The 20,768-nt window shown below is 37.8% G+C and overlaps 1 protein-coding gene across 12 annotated transcripts in view; it reads left to right on the top strand.

Moving 5' to 3' along the window:
- The window catches only part of CCDC141 (coiled-coil domain containing 141), a 260,019-nt gene extending 239,457 nt beyond the window's left edge, over nt 1–20,562 (top strand). For 6 of the 12 annotated variants that reach the window (XM_077154308.1, XM_077154307.1, XM_077154306.1 and 3 more), the window contains 2 exons: nt 9,946–10,787; nt 12,878–16,788. In XM_077154308.1, the coding sequence (XP_077010423.1) occupies nt 9,946–10,787; nt 12,878–13,145 (1,110 nt within the window). In that variant the 3' untranslated portion in view covers nt 13,146–16,788. The other 6 variants (XM_077154315.1, XM_077154313.1, XM_077154314.1 and 3 more) reach the window with 6 other exon arrangements.
- The last annotated feature ends 206 nt before the right edge of the window (nt 20,563–20,768 follow it).

Genomic DNA, 20,768 nt, shown 5'->3' with positions numbered 1-20,768 from the left:
TAAACTACTCACTCTCTATTCATAGCTGTATACTATAATTAGCTCTTGACTTTTTGCTTTGCCAAGTTTCCTGCTCTTGATGTTTCCCATGGAACTGCAGAGAAAGAAGAGAAATCAGCAGAGTCAACATTATTCTCAACTACCCCTATATTAATAAAATATAGTTTCAGACATGAAAATTTTTTTTTAATTCCCCATTTGTTGCATTCATTTTATGGAGAAAGATTTATCTATCTTTGAAATCAATACTATTATTAGAACTTCTTTGTAGGTCCTTTTCCACAGGTTAAATCTGTATCAAGATCTAGTGTGATTATACAGTCACCAGGAAGCAACTACCTTTAAGCAAGCTGCCTTTTTGGGTACCCTAAGACATGTAAATACTGGTGTGAAAGGAATGTGCTGGTTTGAAAGGAAGTATGTCCCCTAAGAAAAGCCATGTTTTAATATAAATCCATTTCTTAAAGGTAGAATAATCCCTATTCAATACTGTATATTTGAAACTGTAATGAGATCATCTCCCTGGTTGATGTGATTTAGTTAAGAATGGTTGTTAAACTGGATTAGGGGATGACATGTCTCCATCCATTTGAGTGGGGATTGATTAGTTTCTGAAGTCCTATAAAAGAGGAAACATTTTGGAGAATGAGAGATTCAGAGAGATTCAGAGAGAGCAACACTACAAAACAGAGGGTCCACAAGCCAGCGACCTTTGGAGATGAAGAAGGAAGACACCTCCCGGGGAGCATCATGAAATAGGAAGCCAGGAGAGAAAGCTAGCAGATGATGCCATGTTCGCCATGTGCCCTTCCAGCTGAGGGAGAAGCCCTGACTGTGTTCGCCATGTGCCTTCTCACTTGAGAGAGAGACCCTGAACTTCATCGGCCTTCTTGAACCAAGGTATCTTTCCCTAGATGCCTTTGATTGGACATTTCTTTAGACTTGTTTTAATTGGGACATTTTCTCAGCCTTAGAACTGTAAACTAGCAACTCATTAAATTCCCCTTTTAAAAAGCCGTTCTGTTTCTGGTATATTGCATTCCAGCAGCTAGCAAACTAGAACAGATTTTGGTACCGAGAGTGGGGTGCTGCTGTGGTTTGCAGATACCAAACATGTTGGAATGGCTTTTTAATTGGATAAGGGGAAGATTCTGGAAGAGTTGTGAGAACCTTGATAGAGAAGGCCTAGAATGCTTTGGAAAGACTGTTGGTAGAAATGCAGACTCTGAAGATACCTCTGATGAGGCCTTAGACAGAAATGAGGCATGTGTTACTGCAAGCTGGAAGGAAGGCAATCTTGTTTTAAAATGGCAGATAATCTGGCAAAGTTGGCTAATGGTATTGGCTGGAAGGCAGATTTTAAAAGCCATGAACTTGGATATCTAGCAGAAGAGATCTCCAAATTAAATGTTGAAAGTGCAGCCTGGTTTCTCCTTTCAGCTTATAGTGAAATGTTACAGGAGAGAGATAAGCTGAAAACTGAACTCTTGAGTAAAAAGATACCAGAAATTGAGGTCCCAGAAAATCCTGGGCCTACAGAAAGGGAGACCCCAGAGAATAGAGCCCTGTGTCAGAATTTAACCAGATGTGGAACTAGCCAGCCATTTCAGAGAAAGTCAGGATCGGACATGGAGTTATCCAGGAAGGATTTGTGGAAAATCCTTATGTCTGATGGGCATGATCCGAGGCTACTGCATAGAAAGCTGATGAGAGGGCTGTGGGACCTGTATGAACAGAGCCGCTGCCAGTCTGGACTGAGGGGTTCAGAGAAGGGACATATTGGAGGAAAAATAACTTCAGAGGCAGAACCATGGAGGCTGGAGTCTGAAGTCAAGAAGCCTCAGGCCAGGAGAGCGGACCCACCCAAGCCCGTGGAGAGGGTGAGTTTGCCCCAAAGGCAGAGAATGGGCCTTCCACCTCCCTGTAGTGGAAGAGTCATGCCGCCTCAGGCCTTGGAGAAGGTGAAGCACATTCCTTGGGGTTTGGGGAGAGCCTGGCTACCACCACATGTAGGGGTTGAGCGTGTGCCCCGGAGATGGCAGAGAGCCCGGGTGCAGCACCAATGCTTGGAGAGGTTGGAGCCAAGAGAAAGGTGGTCTCCCCAATATCCCCCAAGGTTGCATTCAGAGAGAAGTAGGCATAGGCATTTGGAAAGGGTGGGACTGCTGCTTTCTAAAGCCCTGAGGATAAATGATTCTCAGACTTTGAAATCTAATGGACTTTGCCCTGTAGGTTTTCGAAACCGTATGGGTCCGGTGACCCCTGTGTTTCTTCCTCCCTATGGAAATGTGTATATGTATCCTATGAATGTTCCTCCTTTGTATGTTTGCAGCAAATAACTTGTTATGAGTTTTCAAAGGTCCAGAGTAAATGGAGAGAATTTTGCCTTAGGACAGACCATGCCTGTAACTGACTTGATGAGATTTTATACTGTCTCTAATTTTGTACTTCATTGTATTGCTACTGAAAGGTTTAAGGTTTCTGATATTGTTATGAAATTAATGTATTTTGTATATGGGAAAAACATGTCTTTTTTAGGGGCCAGAGGGTGGAATGTGCTGGTTTGAAAGGAAGTATGCCCCCTAAGAAAAGCCATGTTTTAATATAAATCCATTTCTTAAAGGTAGAATAATCCCTATTCAATACTGTATATTTGAAACTGCAATGAGATCATCTCCCTGGTTGATGTGATTTAGTTAAGAATAGTTGTTAAAGTGGATTAGGGGATGACATGTCTCCATCCATTTGAGTGGGGATTGATTAGTTTCTGAAGTCCTATAAAAGAGGAAACATTTTGGAGAATGAGAGATTCAGAGAGATTCAGAGAGAGCAACACTACAAAACAGAGGGTCCACAAGCCAGCGACCTTTGGAGATGAAGAAGGAAGACACCTCCCGGGGAGCATCATGAAATAGGAAGCCAGGAGAGAAAGCTAGCAGATGATACCATGTTCGCCATGTGCCCTTCCAGCTGAGGGAGAAGCCCTGACTGTGCTCGCCATGTGCCTTCTCACTTGAGAGAGAAACCCTGAACTTCATTGGCCTTCTTGAACCAAGGTATCTTTCCCTAGATGCCTTTGATTGGACATTTCTTTAGATTTGCCTTAATTGGGACATTTTCTCAGCCTTAGAACTGTAAACTAGCAACTCATTAAATTCCCCTTTTAAAAAGCCGTTCTGTTTCTGGTATATTGCATTCCAGCAGCTAGCAAACTAGAACAACTGGTTCTTATCTAAGGCAAGGGAGAGCTGCCAAACTTCGGTCATCTTGTTTGACCTTAGCCTTGAATCAGTGATCTTCAGTTCCTCTAATTTGGTCTAAATCAGGATTTCACCACCTCAATACGATTGACATTTTTGGCTGAATAATTTTTTGTGAGCAAACATTCCATGCGTTGTAGGGTGTTTAACAACATCCTTGGCCACTACTCACTTGATGTCTGTAGCACTCCCTGGCCCCCACCCCTGTTGTGACAACCAAAATTGACTCCAGACATTGCCAAATATCCCTTGGGCGGCAAAATCACCCTTGACCAAGAACCACAGGTCAAAATAATAAAGAATGACGTTAAATGCCACCACTCGCTCTTAATTAAGTATCTGAGTTACTAAATCCAAAATTACATCATTTATTTTATTTTATTCACATTTTGCTACATCATGAACGAGGAACACTTACTAAGAATTCAAAAACAAAAGGTATTACTACCAAATCAAATACACTCATTTTTACTTAGTAAAAATGATTTTCCTTGCTTCTATCTATTTTTTCTTGGCAGAAGAAGCATTTCTTTAAATAAAAAAGCAAGATTTGCTTTCATTGAAAAATGGCTTTTATTTCACAGTTCAGGCTTCATATAATTTAAAAAGCATGATAGCTCATAAATTAATAAGTATGGTAGACTACCAGCCCTTTAAGTTAAAAGTTAAGGTACATGATTATAGCTGTGAAGAACTATGGTTGACACCATTTCATGTATACATTCTGGTATGATTGGTATAGACAATAAAACAAAAGGGTGGCAGTAATCGTCACATTTAAACAGCCCAATCACATTTACCCTCTTATCGTGTCTATTATTTATATTAAGGTCAAATGTAATGATTTCCCAAAACACCATGTGGGCAGATAACAAGAAGCACCGAGTAAAAAGCTTGTGGCAGAATCACTGCATTCAATTCTTAAATGATGTTGCTCTTCCTAGAAAAAGTATTCGAGTCAGAAAGAATAATGCCACCAAATTATTCCAAGAGTATATTCATCATAGGATTTTTTTACTGGAGATAAAAGTGTGCGGTGCTTCTCATTTTCCTGGCCCAAAATGCAGCATGTGGAATTAGGCAATTCAGTAAATGCTGTACACATTACCCTGCTAACAGATTTGTGGTAATATTTTATCTCCAAGGCTAGATCCACAGTAATATCTGAAAACTCCTAAGGCTAAATGGAGATGCACAGTATTAAAAGACTTGCCTAAAGCCCCACGGAACTAGTCAGTGGAGATAAATCCTTCCAGTGCTGGAATTTAGAGTTATAGAATTTTAGTGCTAGAGGGACTTAACAGTCATCTGATGAAATCTCATTTTACAGTTGAGGAAACTGAGGACAGAAGAGGTTAAATATCTTGCCCTCTAAAAATCACAAAAAGTTAGTGCCAGAACTGAGCAGGCTGTCCAATTTTTCTAAATTTTAGCCATGTACTCCTTCACAAGACCAAAGGAGAATGGTAAGGAATTGCTGCATATAAATAAGCTGTTTTGTAATGATATTGTAGCTTTCCATCCTAAATGTTTACCTCTTTCCATTTCATCTGTTCCCATGATGATTAATAAAGCAATAGCATGGAAGTACTTTTATATCAAATAATTCAATGAAGAGCTCTCATTAGACTAGGTGAGGCAGTCCGTGGGCCCTCCTCTGCCAACCTGTCCACCTGTCAGGTGGATTCTGGATTGGGGAAGATGTTGAGATACTTGCTTTAGAAAAAAAATAGGGCAGAGGTCAAAGGTTTTCTCCCTCACTACCTTTCTGTTCACTTCTCTTTAACCTTATCCGCCCCAAGCATCCAAAGATACCAGATCAACCCTTGGCTGCCCAAAGCCATCTCCAAGGGTCTTCCCCAGAAATGTACTTCATAGATTGAACCCTGTGCTCAAGATCTTTCTTTCTCTGCTTCTCATTTATCCACATTAAATCTCATGTATCCCAAGGCAAGACTATCAGTTTGTAGATATTTTGGAAGGTAGAGTCTTGTCATTTCTCTTCAGATTTACCACATCATTGGCTCTCTGTTGCATGTGCTCTAAGGATTGGTTCTGAATCTTAGCTGGATGGATGTAGAAAATCACTGTATTTTGTCCTGCCAGACACTTTGTCTGCTACACGGTGATGACTATAAATCCAAGTAATTATGACCAGCAGTGGAAATGAAAGTTCAGAAATTATGACAGAGATAAGACCTGAGGCTATAGATTTAGAATTATTTAAAGTTAATTGATCATTATATATGAAAGTGGGTGAAATCTTTGAGAGGAAAAGTATATAGAGAAGACTAGAGTGCTTAAGGACAAGCATTTGTATATTTAGAAGATGGGAAAAGAAAAAGGAGTCAATAAGAAAAGACAGAGCCATCAGAGATGGAAGAGAAATGAGTTGAAAGCTGAGTTTGGCTAATTAGATCCAAGATTCCCAATCATTTTGTGTGAACTCATCAGACTAATGCAAAAATATGCCCTATCTGTGCTGATGCATTGATTTATTTACTTCTTTCTGGAAAACACACACACAATTTTTTTTCTCACTAAAGGTGAAGATGGTTTCATGGTAGGGAAATTGCAGAAAAATAGTTGTTAAAGTGTGAACGGTTGGGTACCATTTTCATAAAGGAAAACTAGGTAGATCCAGGAAACTGTAGCTCAGTAGGCTTAAAAGGAATTTCAGTAAGCTTCCATAATCACAGTAAAGCTTGAACGTTTATGTACATTTGAGAATAAAAGGAAACATGCCAGAAGTCAACATAGATTTGCTCAGAAAAAAAACATATATTAAATCTACTTTACTTGGCTTAGATGATTATTTAATGGATAGTCCTAGGTTAGTGCCAGAGGATAATTTATCATGAGTTCAGGAAGTCATTTGATAAACACATTCATAATACCTCTTAGGATAAGTGGAGAAATGTGAAGTGAATGAGAGTTTGGTTGGGTAATGATTGTACCCAACCAAATTGTAATAATCGTAGAGTGTTAGTTCATCAATGACCTCTTAGAAGACAATCTGTCTTAGGAGACATCTAACTTTGCCCTAAACTCTGTAGCATTCAACGTTTTTATAAATGGTATTAATGGACAGAAAATATGACTACCAAACTTACAGACATAAAACTGAAATAATTCCTATAATGGACAATAGAGAATCTAAATTTAAAAAGATTTCAACAGTCTATAAAATGGATTAGTACCTGAAAATGTAATTTAACAGAGAGACATATTTTAAATTCTCAGTTATATCTTTGAATGTAACTGTTCAAATATGAGATAGAGAAAGTAAAGGAAAGTATGAATCAGTGGTCCAGTGCAGTTCTTATACAAACAAAAAAAAGAACTGATACAACTTCAATACAAACATATCATATAGATCAAGGAGACAAAGATTCTATTGATTACTTCCCATCTGGAAAGTAAATTAATTCTGGAAACAAACATATTTAGGGTGACATTAATAAGTAGAAATGTTTCCAGAAAAAGATTTTAGAATCTTCTCTCTTACTTTAAGTAGAAATTATCAGGACATTTTCTGTGGAGGGTATTTGGGGAATTTTGGTGGTAAAAAATTAATATCTTTGAATTCCCTTCCTGTGTTTGGCACCAACTGAAAATAAGAAAGGAAAGTTAGCAGTCAGTAATCTTTTAAAGCTGGATTGGAGAAATTGGCTTAGATGGGACTTCTCTAGTGGGTTTCCCAAAACCTCAACCCTAATTTAAATAGACCTGTCTATCCAGCTACTTGGGTACACAGCTAGCCAACCACAAGCTTCCCCTAAGGGGCTTTTTATGCCTTAAAGCTAACCTGAATGCTGGTACTGGGTGGGAGGCAGATTCAAAAGAGAGGGCAGGAAAGGGATTAAGCTGAGCATGCTCAGTTCCTTCTTCCAAAACCATAATAAATTAAATCCGTTCTTCCCCGGTAAAAAAGTAAGGAGTGGGAAGGGGAGCCCAGAGGTCCGCGCTAAGTTGGTGTAAATTCTGAGATAATTTTAAACATTGTTTTTCCCTGGAACACCATAGGTTACCTAAAAAAAACATTAAGGAGTTCCTCCTGATAGCTCACAAGATCAACAAATGTCCATCAATCTGCTCTACTGGAGGACTCTCAGCAGGAGTCACCCTCCCAGAAAATGACCAGGTGATGGAAATTGTGGGAATCAGGCAGAAGAAAATGATGGTGTGGCAATATTTAGCCCAAGGAAAGAAACTTAGAGTTTGTGGGACCAATTCAAAGAGCGGTTAAATGAGAGAGCAGCCAGACATAATCCGTGTAGCTCCAGGAGGCCAATGCAGATCCATGGGTAGAAATTGCAGGAAGGCATTTTTAAATAAAGCATAAAGCATTCAAGCAGGGGCTTCCAGGAATATTGTAAAGTAGATTCATCATTGAGCAGGAGGTTGGATAAAATCCTTATGAGAAGGAGAATAAACGTTCTGCTTTCAGGAAGAGGGGATGGAGAGAGAGGAAGAGCTAAACTGTAGTAGGACAACGACAGGAAGGAAGAAAATCCCCACTTGGGTATGTGTTTGGAAATTTTTAAGAAATGAGAAGGACTCTTAAGAACTTAAGGCTTTTAGTCCCAGAATTTGGACTTTTACAGTAGGCTGAAGGAAAGCACATTCTCTATGCTGGGTTTATTTTTCTGAGAAGTCATCTCTTTGGGATAGGAGGAGCGTTGATGTGTTTTTGCTTCTACTCTTCAACCTGAGAACACATATATTTATTCAAAACTCATGTCAAGAGCAGGACTATGGAATAAAAAGAACTCAAAGTCAAGATATGTTAGTTTAAAATGCATCCAAAGTGCTGAGGAAGAGCAACCTGATAAAAACAAGCAGTTTAGGATAGACGAGAGTGCATTTAGCTCAGTGTTCTTGTGATTCTATGCCGGAAGGAATATTTGAATCTCTTCTTAAGCTAACAGTGGACATGCATTCGTGGGAAGGTAGAGTAGGACTGTACAAGTGGGAGGAGATATGCTGCTATCCATAGCTCTTAGTATGACCTACACTCCATATGGGACAGAAGGATAAGAGCAGGTGCTCTTCCTTTGTACTTTGGAGTGCTCTTTTGTGAAAACCCACAAAATGTGATTGTTCCATTAATAACTCCTTCCCCAACAAGGCCATTTTCTCCACAGGGGCACAGACTGTATCTGTTTTTATTCACCATTGTATCTTTCCAATACATAGCATGGTACCTAGGATATAGTAGGTGCTTAATGTTTTTTTCAGTGAAAAAATAAAACCAAGGGGTTTTAAGAAAATGAAACACTCATTAAGAATGACTATCGAGAGAGGAGAGGGGTTTTTCTGGGAGGGTCTGGGTCATCCTCTAGCATGGAGGACTCCAACATTCAGGAACTCTGTGTTTACCTGGAGTGTAGACAAATAAAACAGACCAAAGCAGAGTTTGCTTGTTGAAGGGGACTCCTCAGATCATGGTGTGAAAGAATACAAAAAGTAGAACTTTCTTCTGTTTCATAATATCTGTCATATTTCACTCAGAGCCTCAAGGCAATTTACGATTCCTTAGTCAGAACATGGGACTGTGCCCAGGTTAGACAGATAAATGATTTCAAGATCTGTGACCCTTGTGCCTGGTCTCTAAATTTTTTTTAACCTTTTTTATTATGAAATATGACATATATACAAAAAAATGATAAATTTCAAAGTACATTGTAACAAATAGTTATCAAACAATTTTAGTTTGGTATAGGTTACTGTTCAAAACATTTATGTTTTTCCTTCTAGCTGCTGCAAGATGCTGGAGACTAAAAGAAATATCAATATAATGATTCAACACTGATACTCATTTGTTAAATCCTATCTTCTCTATTATAACTCCTTCTTCTCCTTTGATCATTTACCCAATCTTTAGGGGTATTTGGGCTCCTCCCATTCTAACTTTTTTTTCTTTCTTGTGAAGAATAACATATATACCAAAAAAGCAATAAATTTCAAAGCACAGCACAACAATTAGTTGTAGAACAGATTTCAGAGTTTGGTATGGTTACAATCTGCAATTTTAGATTTTCATTTCTAGCTGTTCTAAAATACTGGAGACTAATAGAAATATCAATATAATGATTCAGCAATCATACTCATTTGTTAAACCCCACTCTCTCTTTATAACTCCACCATCACCTCTGATCTTTCTCTCACTCTTAGGGCTTTTTGGGCTATGCCCATTCTAACTTTTTCATGTGGAAATTGATAATATGGGATAGAGGGATGGAGCTAGTTGATCTTTTGGAGAGGGTGGCTCCTTTGCATTTTAGGACTTATCTGATCCGAGGACCCATCTGGAGGTTGTAGGTTTCTGGAAGGTTGCTCTGGTGCATGGAAATTTTGTAGAATCTTATGTAATGCCCTAGGTGTTCTTTAAGATTGGTAGGAATGGTTTTGGTTGGGCTTTGGCTTGTTATGATAGGTAGGAATGTCCAACTGAAGCTTGCCTAAGAGTGACTGCCAGAGTGGCCTCTTGACTCTATTTGAACTCTCTCAGCCACTGATAACCTTAGTTGTTACACTTCTTTCCCACCTTTAGGTCTCTACATTTTAACTCACTATAGATTTTCTCAAGTTAACCCTCTGAAGTTGACTTTTACGCTAATTGGACCTGTAAGAAAAGAAAAATGAATGACTAAATCAAAACATTGGTTTGTCTCTTTTGAAGGGGAAGGCACAAGGGGAAGATATATTGGCCATCAATGAAGCAGGAGAGGATCAGCTTCCACAGAACCTGAAGCAATTATCCTCTGCCAAAGAGAGTGGCATCCACGGCCTGCTCCTGCTTGAAGACATGCTTTCAGGAGAGGAATATGAGTGTGTCTCACCTGATGACATCTCCTTGCCTCCACTCCCAGGAAGCCCTGAGTCTCCCCTTGCACCATTTGATATGGAGGTTGAGGAGCCTTCCAGCTCTTCCTCCCTCAGTGTTCACATCAGCAACTTCAGGACCAGGCCAGGGAACGCCCAGGAACCTGGTCTCCCACCACCAGTGGATTTTGCTGACACATGCAATGATAAGAGAGAAATGTTTTCAAGTCATTTTGAAAGACCTTATCCCCAATTCAAAGCTGAGCCCCCATTAACTTCCCAGGGAATGCTGGAAAAGAGCACTGCCTTCTGCAAGATCAGTGCTAAGCATCCGGAGAGCATGCTGAGTGAAGTGCATGGGAGAGCTTTACAGCAGCACCCTCAGGCTCAGGGAAGCTTGCTAGAAACACAAGAAAAAATGCATGCTGTTAATAATGTCACTAAAATCCAAGATAGGATGCATGCTTCCCCTGATGCATTCTCAGACCTCCAGTTTCAATCAGACACCAACCAGGGCTATCAGAGGCCAATGGTCCCCCGAGAAGAAATTAAAAATACATCAGCAAAGAACAGCCTGGTCAGCCAAGCTGGCCAGGCACCTGGTTTCTCCAGGCTCCTGTCTAATGTAACCGTCATGGAAGGTTCTCCAGTGACTTTGGAAGTTGAAGTAACAGGATTTCCAGAGCCTACACTGACATGGTGGGTAGCCTATAATGACAAGTCATGAACAGAAACAAATTGAATCACTGAGAAAATCATTCTGTGTGCACTAACTTGAAGATTTAGGGCTAGCTGATCAATCTATAATCCTGAAATTCTGCATGATTCCATCTCACATCAAACCCATAACCTCACTTTTGTAGCAGCATGGCTAATGCCTTTAAGAAAAATAACCATTTGAAATATCATTTAACAAACTCCAAAAGCAATATGTTAGTTGTGCTTTTTTTTCTCTTTCAATTTAACATTCCACATTTCTAAAGAGTGTGGGTTGATATTCTTTCCTATCACCTATTTCTTTATAAGCATGGAATTTTCTTAGTTAACATCCCTTATTCAGTTAAAAAACATTAGAAGTTGGGTTTTTCCCTTTTCTTTTGTTTACCTATTTCATCTTTTCCCTCTTCCCAACAGTTACACATGCCACCTTTTTAACATTTGGTTGTTTTACTAAGATTTATTTTTTTTATAAATTTCTTCCATGTGAAAGATGGAATAAGAATATTTCTTTCACAGCTGCTGAAGGTGGCAGGTAATAAATCGATTTTTGAAAGGTAATGTAATCACTGAGTTGTGAACAATATAATTTCACTGTGGAGACATTATTGTTTTCTAACCTATTTGTTTTGGTACAAGTAAATGCAGAATACAGGTTTTGAATCACTTACTGATGTTAACAACAAATGCATTTCTAACTGTTTCAATATGTGGATTTACTTTAAACATTCAGAAATTTTTTATCCTTTACCTGATTTATTTGAGGACAAAGTGACATACATGAAAGTGAGTTTTAAACTAGTAAATTAAGTTAAGTAAAATAGCATATATTTATAATACTGTTTCAGGTGACATTAAATTAACAGTGTCAATTGTGTGTGCCCATTGATGATACTTGAAGTGTGAATAGGTTATCTAAAGTGCTCGTGAGAAAACTGGTTCTCAGATATTAAAGGAGACTGGACTTGTACCAATAATGCAGCCTTATGCTTTTAATTTTATTTTGTGTTTTTTACAACTGCTTGCTTTTTTTAGCAAATTAGAAATTTCCTATTTATTAAATATCAGTTCACCAGAAGGAAAAACGTTGTCTGAGGTTTTCCTTATTTTATCTATGCAGTAGATAACTTAGTTAGTATATATTGTTGAAGAACCAAGATATTTGCAACATAGTTAAAAAATATTTTGCTATGCAATTTAGGAGAGTTTTGCTTAACTAACAACTGGCCAGCTCTCAGGGAATCATACGTCCTGGGACTCTCAGAAAAATGTGCCGTGATTAATTAGGGAACAGTAGCAGATTCAGGCTTGTCATCACTGCTTGTGTGGAAAAACGTAGGACATGACTAAGTCAACCAAGCATCTAGAATATACAAAATTTTCACAACAAGATACAGTTAAGTGTTTATTTCCATAGGGAACTTTTGGAAATGTGTCCTTCCACAGTATTAATCCAATTGCACATATACTTTCAAAAATTAGAAATCATTTCTTCTTCTAATGAAATTAATTTAGAAAAATCAAATGAACTCATTTTAGTAGGAATTGGTGTCTGTCTTAGTCTAAAACAGTGCCTTTGTATTCTCATGGGGCTCTCGTGGTACGAGGGTAATGGGGAAGGTGAATTTCATGGCAAGACAGACCCCAGGAAGGAGTCACAAGCTGCAGTTCCACAACATCTATAAAGATAAAGCAGACCAAATATGAGGGCATTTCACACTCTGGGTAATCGTTACAATGAGCAAACAGTGGCCCAATGTGGCCAGACTGTCTAGTTTTCAAGAGAAACTGCATATCTGAATTTTCATATGCAGCATTCCAATTGCTAAATATAAAAAAAAATCCATGTTTATAAAACATGTCCCAAGCCAATCAAATTACTTCTCTGACCACCAGTGCTGACCTCTGCTTGAAAGATAAAGAGCCCCACTGGATTTGATATAGCTGTAAAATTCCTGCTAATACTAGAGATTATTATAGAGGTAATGGGCCTATTTGTAACGGATATTAGAACTTGGAAAAGATGTAAACAAACAGTGATCCTGACTTTAAAAACTAACTCTCTGCTTCAGGTACAAGAAGGGTCAGCAGTTGTCTGCAGATGGGCATGTACAGGTTTTACACAAGGAGACAAGGCACTCAGTCTTCATTCGGAAGGTATGCAAGGAAGACGCAGGCCTTTATGTGGCTCGGGCCCAAAACCCTAGTGGCAAACTCTCTTCCAGTGTCACCCTCCACGTGACAGGTAACCACAGGCCACCAATCACAAGAATGAACTGGATAACACTGTGTGCCATCTATGTTAGCGTGTCCCTAATCTACTGGCTACTTACACAATAACTGTGGTATGGGCACCGAAGGACATTATTCCCATGCGAATGAAGGACAGCCATTGTGTTTTTTCCTGCACCCCTCACAGAGCACTCCCCCACCCACCAGTGGACCTCCATGCTGCCCATATTGCTTGTTTGGCTAATACCCAAAGCTCAGGGCAATTAATCACATTTTCTTTAGTGCTTTAATGTATTTGAGGAGCTTGGTAAAATATTTGCAATGAAAAAGGATATATTTTTGTTCTCTAAAAAGAGATGTGTTCAATACAATACACGGTAAAATTATATACCATGTTTATTGCCTCCTAAAGAAAATTTAAGGGCATGGAGATCAAAACTCACATCAACATAGAAATGGGGTTAAATTTCAAATCCAGTTGTCCGATAATTTAATTTTAATTGTATTTATGAACATCGCTTTGTAGAGAATAACAGTAAAAATATTTAACAGATGCTGTAATTTTCATTATTGCAGTAGTTGTTATTTAAATTTGATTCTCATGTCTTGATCTCATTTATTGAAATACATTCTAAATAGTTTCAACATAGACCAAATTCCTGAGTCTGAGGATGCCACTGTAAATAATCGTTCCTCATGTTGACCTCAGTCATGGGTTTGACATTGGAGAATTGGTGTCCCATCAACTTTAAAGGGAGTTCAAACTTCCATTCGCTCTGCATGTTGTTGAGCGAGATGGAACGCAGGCTATGGGAGTGGACTGGTGTTACTGCTGACATTCCATTGACACGTTTTAGGTGGCCATGTGTACAAAGGCAGCTAAATTCTCCTGCTTCTAAACTTGATTCTGCTGCTGACCATTTTTTTGTACCATATAACAAGGCATCTCAGTGCTTCAGTTTCCCATCTGGAAAATGGGTTCATCATCTACCTCTTGGGCAATTGAGAGTTTTCATTTGTTGTCTTGTAGAGACCTAGAAAATGGAAATCACTCTATGAAGGCTTAAGGGTAATTATATTGTTTTATGTAGTTTGTCATCACCTGCCTCCTGCCCACTAGTTCTCTTTCAGATGCCATTTTTTTAGAATGCTAAATTAAAGAAGTGATATAAATATGTGATTACCTACTATTCCCTTGGGGGTAAAAAGATGTTTTATTAATTGGAGTTTAAATCCCTTTAAAATGTCATAAGACTAAATCTTTTTTCTAGGGTTTAAAATTAAGCTCAGGAGGGCACATTTATGTATGTTCTAAGGGAAAAATACGTATGTGATAAGATAATGTAAGATGAATTCTATGCTTTTCTTCTAATTATCATGGTAATAATGAAGAATGCTCTATGCCTTTTTGGAATAATATTATTCAGAAAAGAGAATCATTTTTTTAGTTTCTTTTAAAATAAGCACAATGAGAGACATTTGTTTTTTAAATTTTAAACATAGTCTTGTCATGCTAAGGAAGATCTTTAGTTGCAAGAATAATTCATTACAGATTTTTGATGAAAGAAAGGAAATTAATTATGTCACTGGAAGACTATCTACAAATAATCAAAATATTTAAATGTAATATATTCAAGTTGATATTAAAAGTTACTGAATGTTATCTGAAGATGTGAAATGCATAGTCAAGTAAAAGGTTGGCATATTTCTTGTGTTGCATATTCAATTTAATTACATGTTTTTCTCTTAATTTTCTTCCAGTGTTTGACAGAAACCTATTAAAAGCTGATATGCATAATGTCCTAGGGAATTCAAAGTCTTAACTCTCCTGTCCTTTCTGTCCAATCACAAGTTTCTTGCATAACTTGCCTAGCTACCATTGCCCAGAGAGAGATAAAGGGTAAAACTTATTCACATCCAAAAAGGACAGGCAGGACTATGCAATAAATTCTTCTCTTTCCACTGTTTATCTTTTTATTGTTAATTTAGCAGAATCTCCCTTCCCATTTTTTCAGCCTAGTTGAATTAGTGATTCAAGATTGTCAGGACAAGGGAATTGCTGGCTCGCTTTACTGTTTCATGCCAACTAATGTTAACTTTTTGGGGAACATGGTGGTTATACATCCATGGTGCATGATCACGTAAGGCATGGAAAGTCCCTAGACAAGAACAAACTGTTATACTGAGTTAACCGAAGGGTACCAGGGAGATTGTTCAGAAAGACTAATTTCTGGAGCAATGTAATTAAGGACAGGAGAAATGGAAGGCCAGGGAGGTTTGGGGAGAGTAGATGAGTAATTAGGAAACTGTTAACTGAAAAAGAAGCCTGGGGAGTGGTCAGAGAATTAAAAAGAAAAGGCTAGGATTTGACTTTAGTACTCAAGATAATTAGAAACTAATAAGGGAATTAAGAAACATACCCAAATAGATGGTGGCAGGGTGGATGTCGGGATGGGCCAAGGGGCTGACAAAGGGGACACTTGTAATCCAGGGTGCTCCACCTCTGCCCATCACTTCACTAGGTGAACAAAGTGCCACAAAGACTTTCATCCAATAACAGGAAGAATTGAAGCGAAAGGTTTTTGTTCAACAAAAACAATTTAAGATAGTTAAAGAAGTCTTTCTTATAGAATCGGTGATCTTTTGCTTAATCTTTTTATCCTTTTCAAAAAAAGAAAAGGAAAAGGAAAAGATAAAAAGCATATTCAAATATAAGAAACATACTTACACACATAAATAGAGCTCAAATACTGGAGAAATACCATACTGGTATTCAATACGGTTCAGATACCTGTCTATATCCATCTGTCTATCTGTCTACCTACCCGCCCACCAAACCACTTGCCTATCTGCCTTTTCCCCCGGGCTACCAATGAACTATTTAGTACTTCCCGCAGCAGTGAGGAATACTTAATCAGCTCTTCAATTATTCCTCTGATTATGTTTTAATTTCAAAGACTTAAGTGTGATTTTCCTTTTTTGCTAGAATTTTTGTCTTGATCAAAGAATTCCCCTGATGAAAGTATGAACTGAAAGTTATTCATTAAAAACATAAGACTTAGGAAGTTTAGATAATGCTCCTATTTTAACATAAATATATAATTTATACCCATTTACTTCTAGAGAAAATTCTGGACAACTTATATCAAAACATTTTTTTAAACAAGAAAATGAAAAAGAAGGTTAAAATTTATTGATTTTTTTCAAATATTATGAGAGTTACAGGCATTTATACTTGACACCTTGAAGGACTGCAACACAAAGTTGTTTTTAGCTTCTCTTATAGCCAAGGCAAGTATCATTGGATTTTCCACTGGATGTATAGACAGTAAGCAATACAGATTTTTGCACTCAATTCCAGGGAAATTTGCTATAGGAATACTCATATTCAAATAGCAGCATACTCTATAATATCTAAAATATTTGAAAAAGAAGCATAGAAATTAGCTATTTTATTTAATAATGGTAACCATCATTCATAATCAAGATAGATTTTAAGATAGATTCCTGCAAGAATGTCTAACTATTGTCACTCCAGTTTAAATTCCTTAAAGTAGCAAAAAAGCCTTTCACTATCTGCCCTCCACTCACAGCTTCCATTCCGTCCGTGCTCCTCTGTGTCCCCCGCTACATTTAACTGCATTCAGGTGCTTAACCTATCATGCTCTTCCTTCTCTTCAGTCCTTCTTTCTGCCTAGAAGTCTCTTACTACTTTCCTGCCTATTTTCATGTGGTTCACCCCTTGCTTATTCTTCAGGTTCCATTTGATGCACAAGTGCCCCTGGGAAACCTTCTCACCTACCAAGTCTGGGCTGGATATTCCTGCCATGTGCACCATCCATTCCTGGGATGCCCACGTCATGTCCTTTAATACACAGCATCGTAATTGCATGTGTGAGCATCTATCTCCTTTGACTAGACTCGGAGCTCCTTATTGGCAGGATTTGGTCATCTTTCTTTTTCACCCAGGGTAGGGGGTAGGGGTGGCATGGATGAAGGGACGTGTGAAAAAAGAAAGATATTTTTGTTACTTGATTATTCTTCCTTATTATGGAGAGTAGTTGGTCAGTATCAAGTAAGTTCTAGCCCTGATGTATGTATAAAACACTCTCACCTAATCTACAAAGCCTAAGTGAGAGCCCTCTAGATAGCGTCCCTGAGCTAGACCCTAATTTAAAATGTAAAGTAGTTGTAGGCTCCTGTGGTCACAATAATACTGAGGAGGGACAAGGAAAGGTGCAGGATCACTGTTCCAACATTTTGTAACAGATATAATCAGGCATAAGCCATCCTCAAGAAATAAGTAGAGAAGTGAATCTCTCCACTCTCAGTGACTAAGTCCAAACTGCCAAAATGAGAATTTATGGACTGTTTTAAAACGCTACATAAATTATCAATATTTTACTGTAGCTGCAGCTCAGTAATCTGGTTGTGAGTAGATCTTATTTGAAACCTGAATTTCATTCATACTTGTAAATATAAAAAAGCCAAGTCCAGGAATTTAGATTATTTGAATTCCAAATGAAGGAAGTAAAGAATATCACATCTTGTTCAGCTTTCTGTTTGTCTTTATTCATGACCATCCCTTACTAAAAATTACCATCCTAAGCTTTTGACATTATCGTTGTATGTGAAGTATTTAAAGTATGGCCATGAAATAAATGAGTTGAAACAAAATAAAATATTTCCTTGGAGTACACTCTGGTACTGTGAGTGTCAGTACAAATGCCAAAGCATGACAGGCTGTTTTCCATTTATAATAAGCAGAATCTTGAGCTGCTTCAGAAAGCCAAAAGATTTGCATTCACTAAATGAAACAGTGCCTTGCTTAAAGCAATAACAGTTCATTTTTTCTTCTCTCTCACATGAGATGAGATTTGAATTTTATCAGCTGTATATAAATCAAGCCTCAAAAAAATAGAAAGCAAAAAGCTGCTAATTTGGCCTTTCCTCCTGAATGTCCACAGCACTGTTCCTTGTTTGGGTGAGAGTTTATATGCTGTCATGAAGTGTCCAAGCATCAATGTGAAGTTTGGATACATGATGCTAGTCCAGATGAACAAGTCTTTGATTTTGGAGTTTGGGTGTTTGGCCAGATGACTCTTCCTTCTGTTCAATAGCAGTTTAATTCGTAGTAGCCAGGACCCAGCAAATCCAATTCCTTGAATCTCTTTACTGTAGCATAAAATGAACACCCTACTGACTATAAAGGGTGAGGAAGCATAAAGAATTATATAGACAAGAGGTTTTGCATGCATATATTTTCAGTTAGTATAATAAAAACTGAGTGAAATCAAAATGTATTTTAACCATAGGAAGAGCTGGAAAACATGGATCCAAGTTGATGCTTTTTAAAACCAGAACAATAAAAGATATAATTTAAGCTTTTCAATCTGTATTCTGATAACCCCCTGTTATGGCTCTGCTTTTCCATTTAAAACTCACTCTCATATCAATGCTGGTGAAGTAACAGTTCCGGAGCTAGGTAATAAAACAAAATGACCTTTTTCCTCTGTCATTCAACAACTGTTCTTCATCTATTTCCAAGAACTTTATTGATCCAAACAACTACAAAATGGTATTTCTTTTTTTTTGGCTTTAAGTTGTTATAAAAAAAATCATGCAATAAAATCTTTTGAAGATAAAAATTCAAAGGATAAAATGTAAAGGAACATATTTATCCACTGCAAATCACCCTAAATCCAAATTATTCTAACTATGCCAGAAGGCCACCTTTCTTTGTGATAAGTATTTTGCAACCCCCCCCCCCAAGCAAACAAGCTGTTGGCAAGCAAGAGTGTTAGGAAAGAAAGAAAAAGTAGGAAACCACTTAACAGGGTGTGATCAGAAAGTCTAAAACACCCATCTGCTCCAAAGCATCTTCTCAGCAGCCACTGTGCTGCCTGCTCTAAGAGGATGGCCTTTGATTCAAGTAACTGTAGCTCTAGAATGTGCCTCTTAAAATACATATTTAGTCACTTCTATTACTCTTGTAGGAGCAATATAGTCTCCTATCACATCCTGGTCTGGGTATCAGATTAAGGGAAATGCCCTTACCCCCAAAACAAAACTTTCTGATGAGAAAAGGGAGTATGTGGGAACCAGAAAGATTTGCATACTGTGCTCCATTTGTGGAGGTGGTTGGAGGAATGTAGGGCAAGGAAGGAAAAAGCAGCCATACATTAGGGTGAGGAAACTGTCAGCTTTGGATTTCATCTTCCTTTTCTGTGTAAATATCCTAGAGATTCAGAAAATGTGTGTGGGAAGACCCTGAGATGTTAGAGGCCACAACTGAAATGTGTCTGCATGACAATTTTTGTTACCCACTAGAAGACGTGTTGTATTCAACAGTGTCCCCTCAAAATCATGTCCACCCCAAAATAAAGTGTTAATGGTTGAGAGATTCCAAACAGAGTCAAGAGCTTATCCTGGAGGTTATTCTTACGCATTACGTAGATATCACCTTTTTAGTTAAGGTGTAATGGAGAGGCTGGAGGGAACTGCCTGAAACTGTAGAGCTGTGTTCCAGTAGCCATGTTTCTTGAAGATGATTGTATAATGATATAGCTTTCGCAATGTGACTGCATGGTTGTGAAAACCTCGTGTCTGATGCTCCTTTTATCTACCTTATTGACAGATGAATAAAACATATAGATTAAAAATAAAGAAATAATTGGGGGAACAAATGTTAAAATAAATTTAGTAGATTGAAATGCTAGTGATTGATGAAAGGGAAGGGTAAGAGATATGGTATGTATGAATTTTTTTTCTGTTTTCTGTGTATTTCTTTTTCTGAATTGATGCAAATGTTCTAAGAAATGATCATGGTGAATGTACAACTATGTGATGATATTGTGAGCTATTGATTATATAACAGAAATGGAATGATCATATGGTAAGAATGTTTGTGTTTGTATGTGCTTATGTTTCATAAATAAGTTAAAAAAAAAAAATCATGTCCACCCAGAACCTCAGAATGTGACTTTGTTTGGAAACTGGATCTTTGCACATATAATTAGTTAAGAGGTCCTCCTGGATTAAGATGGTCTCTAAATCCAATGACTGGTGTTCTCATAAGAGGCCATGAAGAGCAGAGACACAGAGGACACCCAAGGAAGGAGGCCATGTGACAACAGAGGCAAAGATTGGAATTATGCTGTCATGAGACAAGGAAGGTCAAGGATTGCTGGTAACCATCAGAAGCTAGAAGAGGCAAGGAATGATTCTCTTTTACAGGTTTCAGAGGAAGTATGGCCCTGCTGACATTTTTTTTTTTTTTCCTTCTGGCCTCTAGAACTATGAGAGAATAAATTTATATTGTTTTAAGCCACTCGATTGTTGGTGCTTTGTTATGGCAGTCTTAGTAAACTTTATTAGGAACATGTTTCAGAAGAGCTAAAACTTTCTCTGGCAATAAAATTCCTAGAGATACAAACTAGCCCTGCAAGTCTTTTACCCTTCCACAAAAATTTGATGATTGGCTTTTCTATTTCTGCAAATAAGGCTTTTGGGATTTTGATTGGTATTTTGTCACATCTGTAAATCACCCTGGATAGAATTGACATTTTGACAATATTTAGTCTTCTGATCCAGGAACGTGGAATGTCCTTCCAATAATTTACATGTTCTTTGATTTCTTTCAAACATTACAGTAATGTTTGTAATTCTCTTTGTACAAATCCTTTACATCCTCAGTGAGACTTATTCCTAGATATTTGATTCTTTTGGTTG

Source organism: Tamandua tetradactyla, chromosome 3 (assembly GCF_023851605.1).
Source record: "Tamandua tetradactyla isolate mTamTet1 chromosome 3, mTamTet1.pri, whole genome shotgun sequence".
Classification (NCBI taxonomy): domain Eukaryota; kingdom Metazoa; phylum Chordata; class Mammalia; order Pilosa; family Myrmecophagidae; genus Tamandua; species Tamandua tetradactyla.
The sequence above is the reverse complement of the archived record's forward strand: the minus strand, read 5'-3'. Positions and strand labels throughout refer to the sequence as shown.